Raw genomic sequence first — 21133 nt, 5'->3', positions numbered from 1 at the left:
GCCTTCTAGAACCAAGCAGAACCTCAATACCCCTCATCCCCAGTCCCTCCTGTTTCCACCAGGCATGAAGTCCTTCTGGGCCCAGCTCTAAAGGGAAGGGCACGGAATGGGCCCAGTGAAGGCTTTCCTGAGCAGAGAGCCAGCACGCCCTGCCTTTCTGATCCGGACTGCAGCAGAGAACCCACTACTCACTGACATGCCAATCGGGCTTCTGAGCAGTCCAGTGGATCTCCCTAACTCCACAGGTTGCAGGTTTTGCAGTCACCTCTGCTCTGCATGTCAGAAAAATGCCCAGGAGTTCCATCACCAGGGGAAGGGGGGAGGGAGAGGGGGATTACACATTTTAGACCTGCCTGGAGTACAGGAAGGGCCCCCCGGCCTGGGGGAATTGGCCACAGAGCAGCAGGAGCAAGACTGACCCAGGAAGAGGCCACCTGCTACAGAAGGCCTTCCTTCAGTCCCCCCCCCCCCAAAGTCCACTGGTTCCCCTTTCTGAGAAGAAATGTCTCTGACCCTGGAAATGCAACTGAGCTGCACAAGAGAATCAGCACACTTACTTGGTGAAGTGCCTCAGCTTGGTCTCGATGCTGCGGTGGCGCATGCACATCCGGGTCAGTGCCGACCCGATATCCCTTGTGGCTCCTGGAGAGAAAAGGGATTCCCTTGTGATTAACTGGCAAAGGCCAGGATCAAAAAATGGTTTGTGTGTGTGTGTGTGTGCATCTTTCCCCACTGGGGAAAAAACCTGAAGAGACCGAGATGGACTTGCAAAGCCATCATTGACTAGGTCCGCCCACCCTGGGCATCCTGGAGGGCATGGTCCAAAGGCCTCCGTGAGAGGCAGGCTAGAGAACTCGGCAGCATCTCCCAGAGCCAAGACCAACCATCGGTTAAGAGTCACGATGTTCTCTGGCAGCGGCATAACGGAACAGCCGCCATTTTACTTTCAAGGATTTTCTGTTCTCTGATCAATTCCACAACCCAAACCTACCCAGCCCTATCTGGTTAATGCTATAACCCCGCCCTGTCCCCCCCCCACACACACAGGGAAAACAGCCAGCTGGAAGTCCTCTCCTTGCGGCAGTAGCAGCAGAGTCCTGCCACAAGGAGGCACAGGGGCCAGAAAGAATGAGATGGGAGGAAGCCCCACTTCCCTGCGGCCGGATGCTGGCTCAGGCGTTCCTGCAGGAGACCTCCCGCCCGGCTGTCGCAAAGCCCAGCAGAGTCTGGCTCTGCAAAACCTCCAGCTCCATCGTTGCTCTGGTCTCATGCTCACATTCTAATTCGCTTTACCTCATTGAGGCAATCTCCCAATGGACGAATCAGCCAGCAGAGCTTGACGCCCTCAGTGGAGGCTGGGCTGTGTAGAGGCCTCCTCTAGTTAGGGGACTGGACTAGACCATCTGCGAAGCCCTTCTAGCCCCCACGTGCCCAGATGTTATGAATTCCTCCATATGAAACTTCACCCACTTAGAATGTCCTCGCCTGCCCAGACCCCTGGGAGCTCCTCATATACAAGAGGGGGGCTTGGGGGTCAAACTGAGGGAGAAACAGAGTTGGCCAAAAGGGGTTGGAGAGCCTCTGCTCTGTGGGCATCTATCTCCAGGCTGACTGGAGGATTTCAGAGGTTACCCTCCTCCCCCCAGTAACAGGATAACAGATCCAAGGGGCATCTTGGGAGGGGCTTCTCTGGGCCTTTTCTCCCACCCCCTGCACAAAGACTTCCCACAACCGCCCACCTTCCTTCAAGTGACCTAACATGGCCATCACCCTGAGACCTGCTCCCTCCATGCTTTCTAGACTATCTGAAGGGTCTCCTGCAGGAGTTCAAGATGAAAGTAGCACGATTGCCCACCTACCCTGAATGGAAGTTTTGCTACCTCTCTAGCTTTGGTGAAGTCAAAATCCCCCTCCCCAGAAGTGCAGCCAGCTCTTCTTGGGGGTTGCTTTTCCTCCCCACCTCTCTTGCCCTCTCCTCCAAAGGGCTGCAACCCTCCCAGCCCCTCTCCTAGATACCCTGGCAGGGAAGCCCACCAAAACTGGACACAGTTATTAAACAGGCATTCACTCACCACTAGTTTGGCTATAACTATGATTTTAAAAACTGGGGAGCAGGGGTATTAAAGGCAACATAGGCAGGGATATAAGAGAAATTAACCTCACCCCTCCCCCTTTAAGGATCTTCCTCTTGATGACACCATGGCTTTTTAAAGGACCCCTGCCCTCAATCTCCTTTCTGGCTGAGGCCAGATGAATGCATAGAAACACACACATACAGTGCCTGTTCAGAGCATCCTGTTTTACACACACAATATGTTCATTGGTGCAAGATATCTGTGCTTGGGGAGGGAAGGGACCAATCCCGCAGCAGAAATCCACTCTCTGCAGCATCAGCAGAGTCCTGACCAGGAACCTAGAGACATCGATGCTCCTCGGAGAGAGTTATTGCATCCAATTCCTCATCCCTAGCCAATCCGCAATTCAGACTGAAATTCACCAGAAATCAACCCTTTCTGAGCATGCCACTTCTCTCCATTCTGAGGCTTTAAACAGGAAAAAAATGCTCTGAAAATTTCATTTTTCAGGCTGAAACCTCTCCAGGAACCAAAGCACCAGACCAAAAATAAGAATAGAAATATGCGCACTTCTCACACTGGGAATCCAATCCACACAATGGAAGGACCAACCGTGGATCATGCCAGTCTGAGAGTGAGGGGGGCCTTGGGGGCCTCAGGTAAGAGCCCCAGTTAAAGCCCTGTAGGGAGGCAGCTGCTCGCTCCATCCTTGGAAGACGACCAAGTCCACGGATAGTGCCGGAAGGAGAGTGATTCCCAGAACTGGGCCCAGCTGGGGTTGGATTAACAAAACTCCCCCTCCAAGCCCATTTTGCCTCCCCAAAGCTCCATACATCGCCTTACCTCTGGTGTTGGTGGCCATGTCTGCCACTCTCTGGAAGGCCTCCAGGAAAGCCACTGCAGCCAATATGGTGGTCCTAGGAAGAAAGAGGGGCTCAGGTTGAGAGGGGAGCCTTTGCAGGACAAGACATGGGGGAGCTGCAGGGAATGAGGAAGGCAACCTTGGCAGAGATGGACGGCGGCTCTTTCCTGGGCAAACGGGGCTGAAGCTTTCTGAAGCAGGGAAATAACCTTCAGAAGGGGCTCAGCCAGACCCTTCCCTAATAGTCTGGGGCAGAAGAAGGAAAAGGAGGCACCACAAAATAAGACTTGTGAAATTATTTTATTATAGCCAATCTCAATTTTATTGAATTTGAGATTTAGACTACCTGCCAAGTTGATTTCCTGGTTGGGCTCATTCCTCTCACCAACCCAAACACCCACTGACCTGCCTTCAGCCAGACTCTCCCTAGTAAAAAAATAAAATATGCTTGCTGGCTAGGAAAGACACTCTACATCAAAAGTGTGCAGAACTTCAGCATGGCACAAACTAGGACAATATACAATCAGGTCAAGTGAAACAAGAAGACATGGCTTATCGCAAAAGGGCTTTCCCCACAGTGAAGCTCTTCTTCTCAGGGCTCCTCTCCTTTCTCTACGGTGCCAGGGGACCCTGGGGGCAAACCTAGGCGACTCTGGCTATTGAGACTTTCCAGGCCAAAGCATCAACTTGCGCTGAGCTGCAGCTGAGATGGGTATCACCAACACACTAATAACACCTTAGCCAATCAAGCCCAGTGTTTTTAGATGGGTGTATGAAAATATGGAATTATGAAACACCACCTAAATTCTTAACTTCTTGCACTTCCATCCCTGTCTTCAATACGTGTATCTGAAAGAGATAATTCACCAGAACCTCTTCTGCAGACATAGTCCCGGCAGGCAACACCCCTTACCAGCAGAGGTTTCTATTTAGCATGCATTGTTTCTATTGTTTTCTTCACTGTGAAGTTGCTCTAGTGCAGGGACACACGGGAGGAGGCAGCACTTGGAGCAACCAATGATATCATCCCAAAGGATGTAGCGGCTTTAATGCTTTGATGAGAGGTGCTCCCCCCCCCCCCCCCCCCCGCACTAAGTATCTTTTTTGAAAGCTATGCACAGACTTAGCAGAAAAACACCTGTTTCTTCTTGTTACTTTCTTAGGATGTCAAAGTAGCCAAATGCACATTGTTGGCTTTGAGGGGAAGTTTGTTACAAGCTTAACATTCTCTGCCAAACTACAGTCCAAACTCCAGTTAGTTCTTTGTTCACTTTTCTGTTTCCTGGAAACTAGCTACTTTATATTCTTCCCTACAACAGCCTCTGCTTGCTCTGCGAAAAGCACTCACAGAACAACTCTGAGGACGCATCGCTTGTATTCAAGACGTCACCCTCAAAATGTACAGATTTTCTGATAAATTTCTTCTCTTCCTTACCTCTTCTTCTTGACAGCCAAACCCATCAGCAGATGCAGCATGGAAGGCAACCTTGTGGCATTCCATAATTCAATAACCTTGGACTAAAATGATAATCTGCCAAAGCCACCCACTACTAACAACTCAAGAGATAAAATCTGAACCTCCTCAGAAAATGAAAGAAGTGTAAACAGAAGTAAAATGTTTCGTATGTTTTAGTCTCCAGGCCTTTGATCATCTTAGTTGCTCTTCTCTGAATTTTTTCCAAACTCTTTTTTGTGATATAGTGACCAAATTGGCTGCAGTATTCCAGGTGTGGCCTTACTAGGGTTTTATAAAGCGGTAATAATACTTCGTGTGATCTTGTTTCTATGCCTTCGTTTATACAATCCAGGAAGGGTTACCCTTCCCTGGTCCTCCCTCCTTTGAGGCAGCCCGGCTGCACCGGCCCCATTGAGGCAATGGCCTCGTCTCTGGCTCAGCCAGCTATCGTGCACCTGTGCATCTGACTTTTCCCACCTGTGGTGACCCTTCAATTCTCACTATTAAACAATGTATTCTTAGCTAAGACCCAGTATTCAAGGCTATCGAGACCCTTCTGAGCCTTGAGCTGCTTCCTGATGGATTAGCAAGCTCTCTCTCCCTACCACCACCACCACCCTCTGTGCCATCTGCACATTTTCTGAGCATGCCTTGTGTTTCTTCATCTGGGTCAAAGATGCCTGTTGGGGATTCCTATGCAAGGAGAGAGATTTAGGGTTAGAAAGAGGGGGATGGAGGAAGCCCCCAAACTGCAGGGAGGCCCATTTTGAGGGGGCTACTCAGCCTGCACCCCTGTCCCAGTGTTAGCAAAGACACAGAGGGTGCTGCAGAAGTCATTACATTTAATTAAAACATTTAATCTCCCCTTTCACTTAAAGAGCAGCGTAATGCCTGGGGCTACCCCAGAAGCCGCATGCCTGACTTCTCCCTCCCTGGCCATGTTGGGAGAGTCCCCAGAATTCCTTGGTCATTTTTAAATAACATTTATTGAATTTATGTTTAGAAAGGAAAGCTACTGTGGGAGGATTGTTATCCAGATAGGCAGGATATAAACAAGTCCAGCCAATAAAACCATCAAGAAAATGGATCTAACCCCCACCTCCACTTGGCCCAGTCTGGGATGAGGAGGAGGATGCAAGGCCATCAACAGAGACAATCCAGGACTTGCATGGGGATTTAGCATTGATAAAAGATGTTCAAAATTTAAAATTGTAAGAGGAATTAGCTGTAAGAGGAAGTAGCTGCAAGAGGAAGTAGCTGAATGACAAAACCGAATTGAAAAACAGGAAAACTAAAACTGGACTGAATAGCAGGAAAACTAGCTGAATGGAAAAACAGGAAAGAACCTATTGTTCTATCAAGCCATAAAACATCCCAGAACTCAAAAACAAACAGAACATGCTCAATATTCTATTGAATATTATTTGACACATCTTGCGTATATTATCTCTTAACTTAAATGCACACAGATGTATGATTTAGTATCTAGCAGGAAATATGTAGAAGGCAGTCGGAGAGAATGTAACCTCATACTACCTCAGCCAATGGGGAACAAGGAGGGATGGGCAGACGGTGCCAGGAATGTATAAAGATGTTGATTTGAGATGATGAACTTTGGAGAGAACCAAGCTTTGATAGCTTCTCTCCCTGCTTATTGCAATAACCAAAACAAGGAGGTCTTGGCTGGCTACAGGTCGGGCGAACTTGCCACTGGTTGCAAAGGAGCACATAACCACCTCACATCCAGTATAGAAAGACTGTGAGAGTCTGCTTGAGACATTTCTAGGTGCTGCCATTGGAATTGCAACTGCAAATCTCCAGCAAAGAAAAGAACACATTCCATCCTGAAAAATCTACACCTAACACACACCGCCCCCAGTTCTCCAGAAGCATCAACAAGGGTGTGTGTGTCAGAGTGACTTGCTAATCTTGATCTACTTGGACTTTTTGACAAGCCCCACACCAAAACCTCTGTGCACGTTTAACAGACACATTGACTGGGACTGAGATGCTCAGCTGGCTGGGGGCCATTGGCAGAAATACAGAATCCAAAGGTCCTGCATATCATGGACTGTTTGGAAAAACAGTCTCCCACAGCCCAGCTCCTGAACAGCCTTCTAAATCAGGGCTTTTCAACCAGTGGTACGGGTACCACCTGTGGTACATTGGCACCTGGCAGGTGGTATCCGACTATCCTAGAAAAGTGGTAGCGGGGGAGGGGAATGAGCTGAACCAGTGGCAGCACCGCACAAGCCTGAGCGAGAGATGGCTGGAGCTGCAGGGCTGTCAGGGCTCAGTGGAAGTGCCAGGATCAGTGCCAGGCTCCAGCCGGAGCTCAGCGCTGATCCTGGCGCTTGTGCTGAGCCCAGAAGTGCCAATCAGCTGGAATGTTGCAGCATCTCCAGGGTCTTGTGATTTACATTCAGATGCTTGGCAACTGATTCATATTTATGACGGTCACAGTGTCCCAGGGTCATGTGAAGTGACCAAAACCTGCTGCAACCACCCAGCAGATCGGGGGAATAAAAACCAAACACCCCACCTCCGCTGCCAATCCCCAACAGAAATGCTCACAACAATGAAAACCTCGGACAGGAGGAAGAGCGCTGCCGGGCGGGCAGGCAGGTGTCTTGCTCGACTTGGGGGCACTTTTTTCAGTGCCATTGTAACTTTGAACAGTCACTAAGCAAACTGTTGTAAGTCGAGGACTACCTGTACTTTATCACTTTTTTCCTTTTTTTTTTTTTTTTAGGTCATCAAGTTTTTGACACCTTGCTAGGCGACTGGTGGTACTCGGATATTGCCATATCCTAAAAGTGGCACAATGGATGAAAAGGTTGAAAAGCCCTGTTCTAAATAACCAGCCCACTATACAACAGCAACAAGCACCAAAATAAAGCACAAGAGGCACAAAGACCACAATGGCTTCTTCAAAAAAGGAGCAATTCACTTCCCTGGGATGGGAATGGCAGCTGCTCTGTAGGAGAACTCACCGCAGCTGGGAGTGGAGCTTTGTGGCTTTCGAGTTGAAATCTTCCCAGACTGGGTAGGAGCTCTGGAAGATAAGAAGAAAAAGAGGTTGAGCAGCACTTCTCCCTTTCTTGGGTAACACCAGAGACTCATAAGGCGCGTGGGGGGGGGAGGCTGCTCCTTTCCCTGGGGTGGCAGAAGGGCCCCACTGGAGCCAACTCCTTCCCCCAAATCAGAAGCCCCCCCCGAGGCCCTGCCCTGCCCCAGCCCTGCTCAGAGCAAAACGGTCGTGCCACTTTGGTACCTCTGGCCATGCCAGGTGTGGTCCAATCAGTTTGTAAGGTAAAGCATGGAATCTCCTCAACCCTCACCAGACACCCAGTGGCCCCTTTGGGACAGAAGTGATGCACACTTTCAACGTGATCTCTCAACAGTCTCGTTTTTCGAAGGTGTCTCTACCGCCAGCTTTCTGTTAAACCCACAGCGCCCCAACACGGCGCTTGAAGGTTTGAGATCCACTGGCTTCCGTGTCTACTTATTAACTATTATTATAAGCTGATATTTACTGTCTTTAAGTTAAGCCCCTGAATAAACAAAAAGCCAGCATGCAGTGAAGGACAGCTATTGGGAGCCTGCCTGAAAAGCCCACCGGCCAAGCAAAAGTTCCAGTGGAACTGCCTGACTGGAGCAGAAGCAGCACCTGAACCCAGAGCAGGGGGCATCACCGGCCCAGGGCCCCAAACCCTTGCCTGCTCTTATCAGTCCATCCCTTGCCATTAGCCCTTCATCTAAGTAATGCAGACCAATTTTTTCCAAATTCTCAACATCTTTTTTGTGATATGGTGACCAAAATTGGCTGCAGTATTCCAGGTGTGGTCTTACTAGGGTTTTATAAAGCGGTACTAATACCTTGCGTGATCTTGATTCTATGCCCCTGTTTATACAACCCAGGATTGCCTTAGCTTTTCTGGCTGCTGCTACACACTGCTGGCTTGTGGTTAAGTGATCGTCCACTAGGAGTCCAAGGTCCCCCTCACAGTTACATGCTGTGGAACAACTCATACAACCTTCCATTAACTTTTAAGAAGAGGAAGAATGTTTAAGTTTAAAAGAGAAGACACAACTAAGTGGAAGTTGGGGGTGAATGTTGTGCAAAGCTTGGGACGAGGTGGATATTTTATTGATACAAGAGATATGGGGAACGGAGACACACAACCCTGGATGGCACCAGCAGTTTAAAAGGAGGAAATCCGGGGGCGGGAGGGAAGGTGTCTAAGCTGCCATGAAGGAGAAACCATCTTGCAAGCTGCTCAGGAAAAGTCAGAGATGTGAGATGGACAAATGCAGGAAGAGCAGTTTGTTGAGCAGCCTGCAGAGCGACAGCAAACAAGGCAGCTGCATGCAGACCCAACCCTGGGAGTCCTGAGCATCATTTCAGAGAATGGAAAGCTGTGGAGGGCCTGGGGGAGTGGGTGGTTCTGGCTGCAGTGGCAAGGACAGACAAATGGATTGCTGGGAAAAGTCTTGCAAGAAGAACCTCCTGCAGCCCGACTGCTGCCCAGGAACATGGACATTGGGCAGAAGCAGGAAAAGCAAGCTGGAAACCTGGGGCGGTAACAGGAGGGCAGTTCTGAGGGGCCGCCTCTGCTGAAGTTCATCCAACATGGAGAGGGTTGGGGAACTGTACCTCGGGAGCATTTCAGACAAGTGATTGTCCAGTCTTTTCTTAAAAACCTCCAGTGATGAAGCACCCACAACTTACAGCAACCCATCTAAGTTGCTGCCCCTTTCGTGGAACAGCCTCCTGCCAACCCCTATCATTTCTCTCCTCTTCGGTTTCAGGAAGGCTGGAACTGCTGCTTCCAGGGCATTGCCATTGCTTAGTTACGCAAGAGAGTTGGCTGGGATGGGAGTCCAATAGGAATGGCATGCCCTGGGAGGAACCAGCGGGCCCTTGAAAGGGATGCATTCAGGCGAGAATGTAAAAACAAACCAGGAGTGTCAAGCAAGGCTTTTCTTAACTGAAAGGAGCAGAGACTGGGGGATGGTGCCTGTTGTAATGGACAGTGTTTCTACTCCAAGTGTAATTCAAAAAGCCACTGACATGCTTGCAAGAATGCTGGGTCCACCCCCAGCAGCCCCCAAGGAAAGGAATGAAAGCCACCCCTGGCACTTCTGCTGAATCAAAGGAGAGACGAAGCCAGAGAAGAACAACTAAGAGCTGCAGCCACTTTGAAGCCCCCTGATTGGCACAGCGAGCGATGGGAGAGGCCTTAAGGGAAGTGAGAAGTGGAGAGAAACAACCCCAAAGGGAGGGAAAAGACATAGAAGGGGCTCTTGGACACTGAGCTATGCAAGACTGAGGCCCAAAGCCAAAACTGCAGCCATGGAGGGGTTGCCAAATATACTCATCTTCTAGTCATAACAAAGGTATTTTCAGGAACTGTGGCGTGTTCCCCACGTGAACCTGTGGGGCTGAGGTCAGTGGGAAGAAGCTGTATAAAGGCAGGCATCCATCCCTGGCATCACACAAGGCCAGAGGAAGAGAACGGTTCCTTCATTTCAGGGACAGGACTAGTTGTAACAGTCCGGTTGCAGGGGCAGCTGGCAGCCTGACAGGCGAGAAGGCTCCATCCGACCTCAGCAGAGAAGACGAGCCACCCTCCTCTTGAGGGCAAAGCGCCAGCGATGCAGCACTCACAACTTCTGAAGGCAAGCCGTTCCTCTGATTAATTGTTCTCACTGTTAGGAAATTTCTCCTTTCTAAGTTGGATCTTCCTCTGATGAGCTTGAGATTCCAAATTTTGGAAGCATAGTCTTCTAATTCTTGGCCAAGGTATTTTGAACATGTGAACAATTAGTGTGCCTCAGATAGGAGAGCCCATCAGTGAACATCTAGCTCCCTATGGATTCTTTGTCCTTTTAAAAGTCAGAGACAACATCTGCTCTCCAACAATCTCTAGAATCTGTCATGGTTCCTTCAGCCCACTGTAAAACAGTTCCTCTTGTCCTGGAGAAGTGATTCAATGTAAATAAACCTCCTTTAGCCACATTTCTTGGAAGCTGAAATGCTGCTGGTCACCTGGAAGAGCTCCGATCCCTTCTCTCCCTCAGAACAGTTGCTTCTCTGACATGGCCATTTCTGCAGTTCCAGGCCCTTCCTTTCCTTGGTGACTGGGCTTCTTTCAACCTTTTGAATGTTGATGCTCAGCTTTATGTGCAGCCTCCATGACTTTTTGCATTATGCATTATTTCCCAACTGCATCAGTCTCCTTTTTCCATTAGCTTCTCCTGCCATGGGAATCCTTGTTTATTTAACTATAATTCACATCTTTGCAGTCCGAGGTGAAATTAATCATTTTTAATTTTAAGTATTAAATGTTTTTAGTTTCCCTTAAAATCAAGAACTCCAATGATATATAAAGTTTACTTAACGTTCCTGCTATTTTTTGCAACTCTGAGTAATTTTATCCTCAAATGGAAAAACTAAGATGAACAAAGGTTCTATAAATATTGGATATTCTTTTCCATACCACATCCAGATTCATGCTTAGTTATATATCCTACCTTTTCTTGAAGATTTCAGCAAGATTACCTAACCTTGATCACAATTCCCAACGCCTTCCAGCAGGGATTCCTCTGTAATCTGAAGCCAGTCTACTTCCGGGCAGCTGCTAAAAAAGGGTCAAGCCAGCTGTCATTCGGATATCTTCCATCACAATATCTCCTTTCCCCTCCGGACTGCTCAAGAATTTCGCTTTTTCCCAAGCTGAGAAGACCCCCGCCCTCTTTCCTTTGCCACATCTGTGGAGAGCACTGAAGCCTCCCTATCAACCTGTAACATCAACTGGAGCTTTACAGATGCCTTTGAATGTTTGGTTTCGGCTACACCACATTAATTACTTAAAAATCTGAGCCAAGATAAAATTTTGCAGTACCTGCAAAATTGGAAAAAATAGATGTGAAAAGGATTAAGACATCTTAAAAGAATCAGATGCTAAACATGAGCTAAAAAGCCAAGTTTCTATCCTGAATTGGTAGAACAATTATGAAACAAAATGCTGCTTTCAGATCTGGGCATCATATTTTAAGAATTTTGAGAAAGAGTCAGGGGACTTAAAAGTTGAAAGAGATGGGAATATGTGGCTGAAATAGAGATTAAGAGAAGTCTTCAAAAAAGCAGAAAGGCTGTCATGTCAAAGATGAAGAAGGGGTGGAGACTGCAAAGAAACAGATGTTGGCTAAACGGCAGGAAAAAAATCTCTAGAAAGGTGAAAATTCCTCTTCACTGCAGGACTTGGGCAGAGGCAAGACAACTGCGTGCAGGGACACTGGAGCAACAACCAGGACTGTGAGACAAGCAAACGGAGGGCAATGAACTCTTCTGCCAGGTTCTCAGATGGGATGGTTTGCAACTTAGCCACCTGCAGCCATATTGGAAGACCTCACTTTTTGAGAAAGGCACTCGTCTGGAGACCAGGCGAAGCTCATGAGGAGATGCAGAGAAACCCTTTGACCAGTGAATTGGAGCAGTCTTGGAGACCGAAACTACACTTGTAAACATGCAGCCTGGACCAAAATTGGCCCAGAGTAGCCAGTCTGGAGGGGCTGAGATCAGCCCCCCTAATTACAGCCCATGTTGGACAGCAAAGAACCTGGGGCCCTTTTTTGGCCTGATCTGGGTAGAGTTCTGACTGATCCAGGGCAGGAGGTGCACTGCACCCAGCAGTTCCTCCCACCTTCAGGACAGCCTAGGCCAGAATTTTTCATTTGTTCATTTTTCAAATGTCTGAACCACACGTTTCCCTCAGAGTTATCCCAGGATGGCCCTGGGCATCCAGCAGAGAACAGCTGGCCAACCCGGGACAGGCAGCTTGCCTTGTTCTCCCCCCCCCCCCGTGGTAATAGGAGAACTCAGTCCTTCCGAAGGACCAGCCACCCCTGCTTTGCCTGGTGGAGGGCCTCATGCGCCTCAGTTCCCTGCAGGGAGGAAGACTGCCTCTAGGAAGAGACGCCCACCACCAACGGCTCCTTCCCAAAGTTTTGTAATTCTCTTTTTACCCTTCCCCAGGACTTTCTGAGGTAGAACACCACTGCTGCTCCTGTGGTTTCCTTCTGGAGGGGGGACCAGGACTCGTACACTATGCTGGCTGGAGAGTGGCAAGAACTTTGCCAACTGGCAAATATTTGGGCAAAAGGCCCGGCGTCTCCGGGGCGGCAGAAGGCAAGGGAAGCCCCCCCCCCAAAGCAGCAGTGCAGGGGGTCCGGCTCCTCTAAGCCGCCCACGCCCCCCGGGGCCTTCAGGCTCTCGGCTGCACCTGTGCAGGACGGGGGGGGGGCGGGAAGAGGGCCCTGGCGAGGCGCGCCCCCCGGCCGGGGCGGCGGGAGAAGGCCATTGCCGCTGGGGAGGCGTCCCGAGGCTGGGCGCAGCATCTCCCGGCTCCTTCGCTGCAACCTTCGACAGGCCGCCGAGTCTCCCCGGCCCGAGAAGGGCGCTGCCCACAGAGCGCCGGGCTCTCCGCGAAGGCTGCCCCGCCCCAACAACGGGAGACGCAAGCGGCGGAGAGGCGAGGCGGGGGCGCCCCTCCCGGATCGCCTTCTGCACGTCCTCAGAGGCGCCCTCGCTGGCCCCCCCGCGTCGCTCACCTTCATGTCGTTGACGATGGCCTGGAAGAGGCCGCCCAGCGCCCCGCACTCCTTCTCCGCCGCCTCCATGCTCGCCGCGCCGCGTCCGCTCCGTTCCGCTGCCTGCGACGCGCCGGGCGAGGCTCTGCGGCGGCGGCGCGCCCGCTCGGTCACTTCCCGGCCCGGGCGGCGGGCGGCGGGGCAGGCGAGGGCGAGGCGCGGGGGATGCGGCGGCGGGCCATGGGCTGCAGGGGGCGGGAGCGGGCACGGCCGGGGGCGCCGCTGGGCCGGCAGGGGACGGGCGCGCGCCTCGGATGCCGGCGCGGGAAGGGGGCGCGCTCCGGTCACGTGGGCGGGGCGGTGCGCTCTCTGATCCGTCGCGTCTCAGCCGGAGCTCTGGCCCCAGGCGCGGCGCGCACGGTCCGGGCTGCCAGGCGGCGGGGACGACCCCAGGGAGGTGCCGGCGGAGGCAGAGGAGTCCGGGCGTGAGCGCGGCTCAGAAGCCCCGGTTGATCTGCCGGGCGGTGGGCGCCCATCGCTCTCGCAGAGGGTCGCTGCTGGCGGGCAAAGGGGACTCCTCTCTCTGGGATGGCGGGGCGTCCCAGAGCATCGCAGCCCGTTCGCACCAGGGCAGGATCAGTCGCCGCTTTGCGCCTCCTTCCAGCCGGCCTCTTACAACTGAAGCCTCCTCCTGCCGGGCTTCCTCGGCCAGAAAAGAGGCCGGCTCGGGCGCCGCCCGCTCCAGACCTCGCCCCCCCCCGATCCCGGACCGTTCATTTTAATTCACCCCCCCATCGGCTGCCCGACGTCCAGCAGACCCGGCCCGGCCAGCGACGCCTCCGTAGGCGAGCCTCCCCCCAGCCAAAGAGTCTCCGGGCGAGGGTAGCGTTTACACGGTCCTTTATTTCAAACGAAGGTAGCAGGATTTTCCCGGGGGCCAGCAAGCCGCCCGCCGCGGCGGGGGGACGACACACACGCGGACCAGCGCGCACGGCCAGGCCGGAGCGGGCCCAGCAACAGCGGCGCCCCCTCCCCCGAGTTCGGCACTCCGATGCGGTCGGCCGAAGGCAGGCGGGCTACGCGGCTCCGGCCCGGCGAGTCCGTGGGGAGCGGAGGGAGACCCGTCCTCGCATGGACCGTCAGAAGGCGGCCGCCCCCCGGCGCTCCGGCGGCTCCCCCGCCCGCGTGGCCCGCTGATGCCGGCCCTGGAGATGCTTGCCCTGGACCCTCTCGAAGTGTTGCAGCAGCTCCGCGTACTCGATGGCGGGGCCGGCGGCCGTCTTCCTGGCGCTCTGGCCGGCCTTGGCCGAGTCCCTGCGGAGAGGGCGGAGGGTCAGCCGGCCCACCGGAGGTCTCGGCACCGGGGCCCCTCGAGGCAATCCTGAGCCCCCCCCGCCTGCTTTTTAAACTGGGCCGGCAGTCTTCCTTGCCAGTCTCCCAGCTGGCTCTGCCGGCAAGCCGGTGGCCGAACCGCCGTCGGGGCTCCCCCCAAGCCCCCAGAGGACTGAAGCCAAGCGGGGGCCGCAGAACAAGAGAAATGGCAGCAGCCTCCCCAAGCGCAGCGCCTTCTGGGGCCCGGGGGTCTCATGGCCAGTTGCACCCGGTCCCTACCTCTGAAGGAGGCTAGAACGGGCAGGGATGGTGGGGTCTCAGTGTCTCCTGGCTCCCTTCCTCATTATGGAGCCCATAGGGTAGGATGTGCATCCAGATGCCCCACAGCCCCACTGCAAGAGGGTGCGTTTCTCCCCCTGCTGTCCCCCAGTCCCAAACGTCCTTTGGGACCTTAATTCAGAATGCCAGTGAGGATGATTATCCGAGACAAGGGGTTCCCATGTCCCCCCCCCAGTCTCAGTTTGGGGGTGGGACTATATCCTTTGGTTTCCCACAAGGCTCAAGCAAATTCTCTGCTGGCCTTCAACACACCAGCCCTGCCTGCCAGCCCTAAGGAAATGGGGGTGGCAGGTACCCCCACAATGTGATTTTAGAAAAGAGGCTGGGCTGGGCTGGCCATGGCCCATTTGTCCATTCCACAAAGAAAAGTGGGAGACGCTGTTTGCTACCCCCCCCTCCCAACTGGGAAGCCCCTCCCCTCTTCTGTGAGCAGAAGGCTCCACCCCACCCCCAAAAGGTGGCTCCTCTGCTTCTGGCCCATTAGGGACAGGGTGGCTGCAATGTGCCCTGTGAGAGCTGTATTAGATGACCCTCTGTCCCTCACACAGAATGATGTTTCTATTAGGACACATGAACATTCTGGAAGGCCCCCAAATCCTCTCCAACTCCCCAGGACTGACATGCCTCCTACCCCCACATGCAAGGAATACCCTGCCCTGAAAGGAAAGGAACAGCAGGTAGAGAGTGGGAGTCTCAGGTTTCCAGGCACCTCAAGGTCCAGGCAGTGGGGAAGAGTACAGCCCCCAAGAAGACAGGCTTTCAAGGGGTGGTGCTGCTGCTGGGGGGAAGGAGGGTGCTCAACCCAGTCAAAGCCTTTGACTATAAAAGGGTGGGGGAAAGGCCTGCCCAAGATGTCCGGGAGGAGCCCCATCTCTCCTGCTCAGGAAGAAAAGGACCCACCTCCCTCCCGCAAAAGCCAGTTCCCAACACTGCCTTCTGGGAGGGGGGGAGGTGTGTGTATGTCCAAGGCCGGCCTGGCTTCTTCCTTGCCTCCCTGGGAAGGGCCAGGAGCTGAGGAGGGAGGCAGGAGCAGCTGCAGGAGGCTGGGCGAGGGATTTCCCATGGGCCCCTTTGCCACCTGGGGGGGGGGGAGAGAGAAATGCCTGGGCAGTTGTTGCTCTGGGGCCGGTTTCCATGGCAACACTGCAAGGGGAATATTCCATCCTGGATGCCAAAGGCGAGGTTGCCAAACATAGACAAAGCTGGGACCAGCTACGTGAGGGCTGAGATGCTGTCACCCAGGGACCCTCCTCTCCTCCTCCTCCTCCTCCTCCTCCTCGCTTCTGCCCCCAGGGGAAAAGTCTCAACTGCCTGCCAGCCCCACACTGGGAGTCCAAAAAGCAGTGAGGTGCTCCAAGAAAGGCCCAATGGGGGCCAGGCATTTGAAACATACCTGAGGGCCCTTCAGTTGGGGCCCTTCAAGGCAGTGGATGCCAGTTCTGAGGGTCCTTGATGGGCCAAGCGCAGCCATGAATGCCCTCTGCTAAGGCTACAAGGTCACAGGCCAGGTGAGCCCTTTCAAGGTGCTGAGGCAGAGAGCAAAGGCACTTTACCTGCCGTGCAGCCTCTTGCGCTGAATAAAAACCATGATTACTTTGAACATGGCTCTCTTGGTGCAGAAGGCACCCCAAATGGTAAAGATGCTGCACCCCAAATGGTAAAGATGTTGGCTTGAAACAACAGGCCACTTCCTTCCTAGAGAGGGCTCCCCATTCAGCCCCTGCTGCCCCTTTGGAAAGGGGGGAGGGGAAGGTTGTAAAGCAAGTGCTTTTCTTTAGGCCATCCCAGATTTGGCTCAGGCGCAACTTACGCTGTTTGCATGAGTTCTGGGTTCGGGACGCACTGCAGCCGGTGGGAGAGGAGCTGGAAAGCATTGCTCTGGGGCAGGAGCATCAGCAGCCCGTAGAGAGCCTTGAGGAGGTACGGATTGCTTTTCACATCCAGCAGCTGCAGACGGAGATCTGGAAGAAAGGCAGGACAGGCGTGACCTCTGTGGTCATAAGGTTGGAGCTGCTTCTGTGTTGGCAGAAACAGAAGTGGGGCCCTGAAATCTGAGACTGAGTGAAAAGGGGTGATCTGGTAGGTGGGTTACTAAAAAGCTTACTGTGTGAAACAAGACAGAGCACAGGACCTTGCAGGTTCCAAAGCACAGGAGGGCAACGGCCTGCCATGGGTTGAAGCCCAGGAAGCAGAACAGAGAGATCCAGGGAAGAAGAGCATTTGGATAAGAAAGCAGCAAGAGGAAAATACTTGGGGGTGCAGACCCAGGACGGAACCTCTAGGGAGTTCCCTCCTAAACCAGAGTGCAGGAGTCCTTAATTTAGGACCACTCGTTTAATGACAAACCGGAATTACAACAGCCACAGAATGGGTGCCTTATGGCCCGTAAAGCATTTTCAGCCAACACAAAATGTTGCACAACTACCACAGCCCTGCAGTTAAATGATATGCTCTGCATGCTTCGCAACCTGTTTGCACTTAAATCCATTTTCCCCGGACTGAGCTGACAGTTTGGGGGTCCTCCTGGACTCACAGCTTCTGCTTGAAGAGCAGGTGGCAGCTATAGTTACCTTTGTGCAGATTCATCTGGTGTGCTAATTAAATCTTCCAGGACCAGGAGTTGCTTCCAGTTTGGATTACTGCAATGTACTCTTAACCTGGGGCTGCCCTTGAAAACCACTCACAAACTATAATTTGTTCAGAATGTGGCAGCATGCTTAGTTTAGGATGCCCCAGATGCCCCCCTATCTCGCACCCTTTGCATGAACTGCACTGGTTCCTAGTTTTCTTCGGATGGCATCCAAGGGGCTGCTTATTCTCTTTAAAGCTTTGCATGACACGGGACCAGCTTATCTGTGGGGCTGCCTCTCTCTATGGACATCGGCCTGTCCCTCCCGGTCAAATAGGCTCTTAGTACCCTCACTTAAAAGCTGCCATGTTCTGATGCCCAGGAAGCCCCATGGAAGACTTTTCCCTCCCGGCAAGTGCGGGTTTAGAGTGAGGTCGATGAGGTGAATTGCAAGTGAAAGTTTACTGATGGTGCCTGGCTTGGATTTGGTTTTAATACTTGTGATTTTAACATTTTCTGTTGTACACAGGTATTGTTTAATCTGTTAGTTTCAGATTGCCCAGTGTTGGTTCAAAATAGGTGCCTATATGTTAAAAAATAAATAAATAAAGACACACAAGCTGCCACAATACACAACACATTGCAAAGAAGGATCAGGCAGGAAGGAAACTCACATGTAAAGATCGGGCACTCGATCAACTGGACCAGCTTGTCCACCTCAATCAGGAAATCGACCGTGACCTCAAGGTCTCCACTGGATCAGCAGTCAAGGCTCTAAACGCCAACAGCCCCCCGGGCAGTTTCGAGGGTCACACAGAGAGAGTCCCACTGCAGGGGAGCCCCCAAACCCATCATAGCTCTCTGGGAATGGCCTTCAGAAGGAGGGGTGATCCATAGAAAACAGGTGTGGGAAGAGCGCACCCCAGCTCCTGAAAGACCCCTGCCCCGAATGGAAACGGCCAGAAAGCAGGGGGTCCTGCAGCTGCCTTCATCTGAAGAACAGGAAGGTTAAAGAGGGGCAGGCGATGAAATGCATCTAGCATGGCATGATGGAGATTTATTCCTAAAATCTGCATTGCTAAATTTTTGAAATCTTTTGGAATCACCTGTGCAATCTTTTCAAGAGTGTTAAGCCACCAGTCCTCAGGGCACGATAACGACAGGGGTGGGGAGCCATTTCTACAGAAGGTTTGCAAGGAAATACAGCCACCCCCCACTGCCTGGGAAAGGGGACCTGACTGTCAGTCTGGCTGAAGAACCATTGGACAGAAAAGGTCTTGCTTGCGACCAGAAGGCTGCTGGTTCCTCCACTGCTCCTGCAAAAACTCCTGCAGGAGGTGAACGGAAGGGCTCAGGAGTGCCAGTCTGAATTAGAAATTGCACTTCAGTTGGCCTTTTGCCAAATCCGCTGAATCCTGGTGCCACCAGGACCTCCAGGTTGGGTTTCTCACTTTCCTGAACCACCTACAGTGGTCCATGAAGGTTCCTCCCCTGCTGGAATGAGGCTCTAGGGAAGCGGTGGAGGAGCAGCCCCCCTTGCGGGGTGAGAAAAGCAAGACATGAAAGAAAACCCTCCCACCCCTGGAAGCCTTTTCCACCCACCCTCCAAACGCACGCCCCCCCCTCTCCTCTCTGCCCACAGGGCAGAGCCCTGGGAGGATACAATTTCTGGATGAGGTCGTAGGCGTGCTTGTAATTCTGAGTGAGGAAGCACAAGGAGACAGTGGTGACTGGATTGTGACACCAGGAGCGGTAGAGACAGCAGAAGAGGTTGCGGCTTTCCTGGGGAAACAGCATGGGGGGAAGCAGGGAGAAAAAAAATCACTTGCAGCTCAATTCTACTTAGTTTTGCATTTTCTGAGAGTTCCGGTCCCAAATGGCCCCGCCTGAGAGAAACAGCTTGCAAAAGAAAGCGGAGTGCGAAACCGTGTACAAAAAGGCACAGGAGGTTTTAGGCAGATTCACACTTTCTAACACTTCAGTAAACTGATACTGAAACAGAATTGAACAAATGTTTACCTTCAAAACTGTAGGAAACAAAAACAAAAATTCCCCAACAGCGAAGGCAGCCGTCTCCTGCCAAGGACTGAGCTACCCGGCTGGGCCCTCGGCCTGCTGGCCTGGCTGAAGTGCAGCAGCACCGAAGGAGAATCTGCCGAATTGATGCGGAATTTGAGTCCTCCCCCCCCCAAGCCCTGGCCAAGGGGGTCTGTGGCAGCGGCCCAGCACCCCTATTGCAAGATTGGCCCTGTGATACACTCAGAGGAGGGCCACAGATGGGCCAGCAAAGACTATCCCCTTGCCGGCCACTCCCTGGGTGCCCCCTGCAGAGCCTTCTCCTGTCCTATGGGAGAGAACGACTCAACGGCCTTCTCCAGGAGATTCCTGGTGCTGAAAGGGTGGGAAACTGATCGGATTGAGAGGCTTAAAGGGAAGCCATGTTCACTGCTGACCTCGGCTTAGAAGGTCTGGAAGGAGCGTCCAAAGCTGATTCCCTCAAGGTTCACGGAGGTGACTGCGGGCGGAAGAGGCTGCTTCTTCAGCTGGGCAGAGTGGGCTTGTGGCCATAGAACTGCTCGCACCCCTCCCTCCCTGTAGCTCCACAGCATAATTGAGGGGCCCTCAACAGACCTCTCCATTTAGAGATGGGGGTGCCTAGGAAGCCATCTAGGAAGCCAAGCTTATCCAAGCAGACGGCTGGGAGGGAGCCGAGTAGGTCAAGCGGGGGAGACGGGAGAATCTTTCTCCAACCTACCGCAGTCTTCAGATCCTTGAGTTGGTTCCTCAGCTGGAAGAGCTCGGAAGACGTCAGGAGGATGGTGTTGAGGGTGTGGACCATGGTGGAAGCGAAGCGGAGGTCCTCCTCCCGCAGGAGGATGTCTGCCATGGAGTGGAAGATGTTCTCTGCGTTCAAGAGCAGGCAGAGCTGCCTGTGTGACACCAAGAAACACAGCACCCAGTTTTAAATGCTGCAGTGCAGAGAATGGTCTGCACCCCCAGATATGGCCAAGCACACCTGGCGAAGGGCAAGGGCAAAGAGGAAACGTGTGTGTGTGTGTGTGTGTGTGTGTGTCCAGAGCATGTTCTGCTTTTGCCTCTTTTGTTGGGCAATTTCCAACCCTGGATGGCAACCTCATTCAGGAGACCCCAAGAATTCCACCCAGGGTTTCTCTCCCTTCTGAGCCTCACTCTGGAACAACTCCCCAAGACTGCTGCCTCCTTGTGGTTCTCCTAGCCGCCCTCCCTGGATGTATTCCTGGGCTGGCCCCATCTCCCGCCCAGCTGGCTGCTCTCCAGAGGCTGAACAGAAGCTCTGCACTCCCTACCTCAAGGGCAGCCAGAAAAGAAGTCTCCTCTTTTGGATCTCCCAAAGCCCTTTGCCCAGACCCTCACCAGAGGCTGCTCCTGCCAAGCCCAAATGACAGAGAAGCCCTCTCTCCCTCCCTCTCTCAATCATCAGCATGAAAAGAGACTAGACTGCCATTTGTCTGAAATAGTAGCAGCAGGTTGTCTAGAAGATCTCCAAGGTCCCATTTTGTGACTGCCAGATGGGTACCCAGGCCGCCAAACTGCCTACTCCAGGCCAACAGGTGAGCCTTTCAGAGGCTACAAAGGAGAGACGCAGGCAACCAATAGCCACACTGGTCCAAATCCCTTTTGTTGGGAATTCAGCTGCTTTTTCTCCTCCCTTCCTGAGCAGGTAATCCCTGATTTACCAGTTGCGGCCTTTTCTGGACCGGGACGCCTTACGCACAGTCACTCATGCTCTTGTCACCTCCCGCCTGGACTACTGTAATGCTCTCTACATGGGGCTCCCTCAAAGGAGCACCCGGAGGCTTCAAATGGTCCAGAATGCGGCCGCGCGGGCGGTGTTGGGAGGGACTCGTCGCTCCCATGTGACACCG

General features: G+C 52.9%; 2 protein-coding genes across 2 annotated transcripts in view; both read right to left on the bottom strand.

Moving 5' to 3' along the window:
• MTSS2 (MTSS I-BAR domain containing 2) overlaps positions 1–13078 on the bottom strand; it is a 30521-nt gene extending 17443 nt beyond the window's left edge. Inside the window, exons 1-4 of the mRNA XM_029283390.1 lie at positions 13010–13078; positions 7387–7448; positions 2919–2992; positions 558–642 (exon numbers count right to left, since the gene is read on the bottom strand). Of these exons, the coding sequence (XP_029139223.1) occupies positions 558–642; positions 2919–2992; positions 7387–7448; positions 13010–13078 (290 nt within the window). The remainder of the gene's footprint in view (positions 1–557; positions 643–2918; positions 2993–7386; positions 7449–13009) is intronic.
• Positions 13079–14127: 1049 nt separating this feature from the next.
• The window catches only part of VAC14 (VAC14 component of PIKFYVE complex), a 31079-nt gene continuing 24073 nt past the window's right edge, over positions 14128–21133 (bottom strand). The window contains exons 15-19 of the mRNA XM_015812188.1: positions 19984–20158; positions 18892–19010; positions 17903–17982; positions 16470–16620; positions 14128–14302 (exon numbers count right to left, since the gene is read on the bottom strand). Coding sequence (XP_015667674.1) covers positions 14128–14302; positions 16470–16620; positions 17903–17982; positions 18892–19010; positions 19984–20158 — 700 coding nt within the window. The remainder of the gene's footprint in view (positions 14303–16469; positions 16621–17902; positions 17983–18891; positions 19011–19983; positions 20159–21133) is intronic.

The sequence above is a fragment of the Protobothrops mucrosquamatus genome, unplaced genomic scaffold (genome assembly GCF_001527695.2).
Source record: "Protobothrops mucrosquamatus isolate PMUCROS unplaced genomic scaffold, P.Mucros_1.0 scaffold74, whole genome shotgun sequence".
Lineage (NCBI taxonomy): Eukaryota > Metazoa > Chordata > Lepidosauria > Squamata > Viperidae > Protobothrops > Protobothrops mucrosquamatus.
The sequence above is the reverse complement of the archived record's forward strand: the minus strand, read 5'-3'. Positions and strand labels throughout refer to the sequence as shown.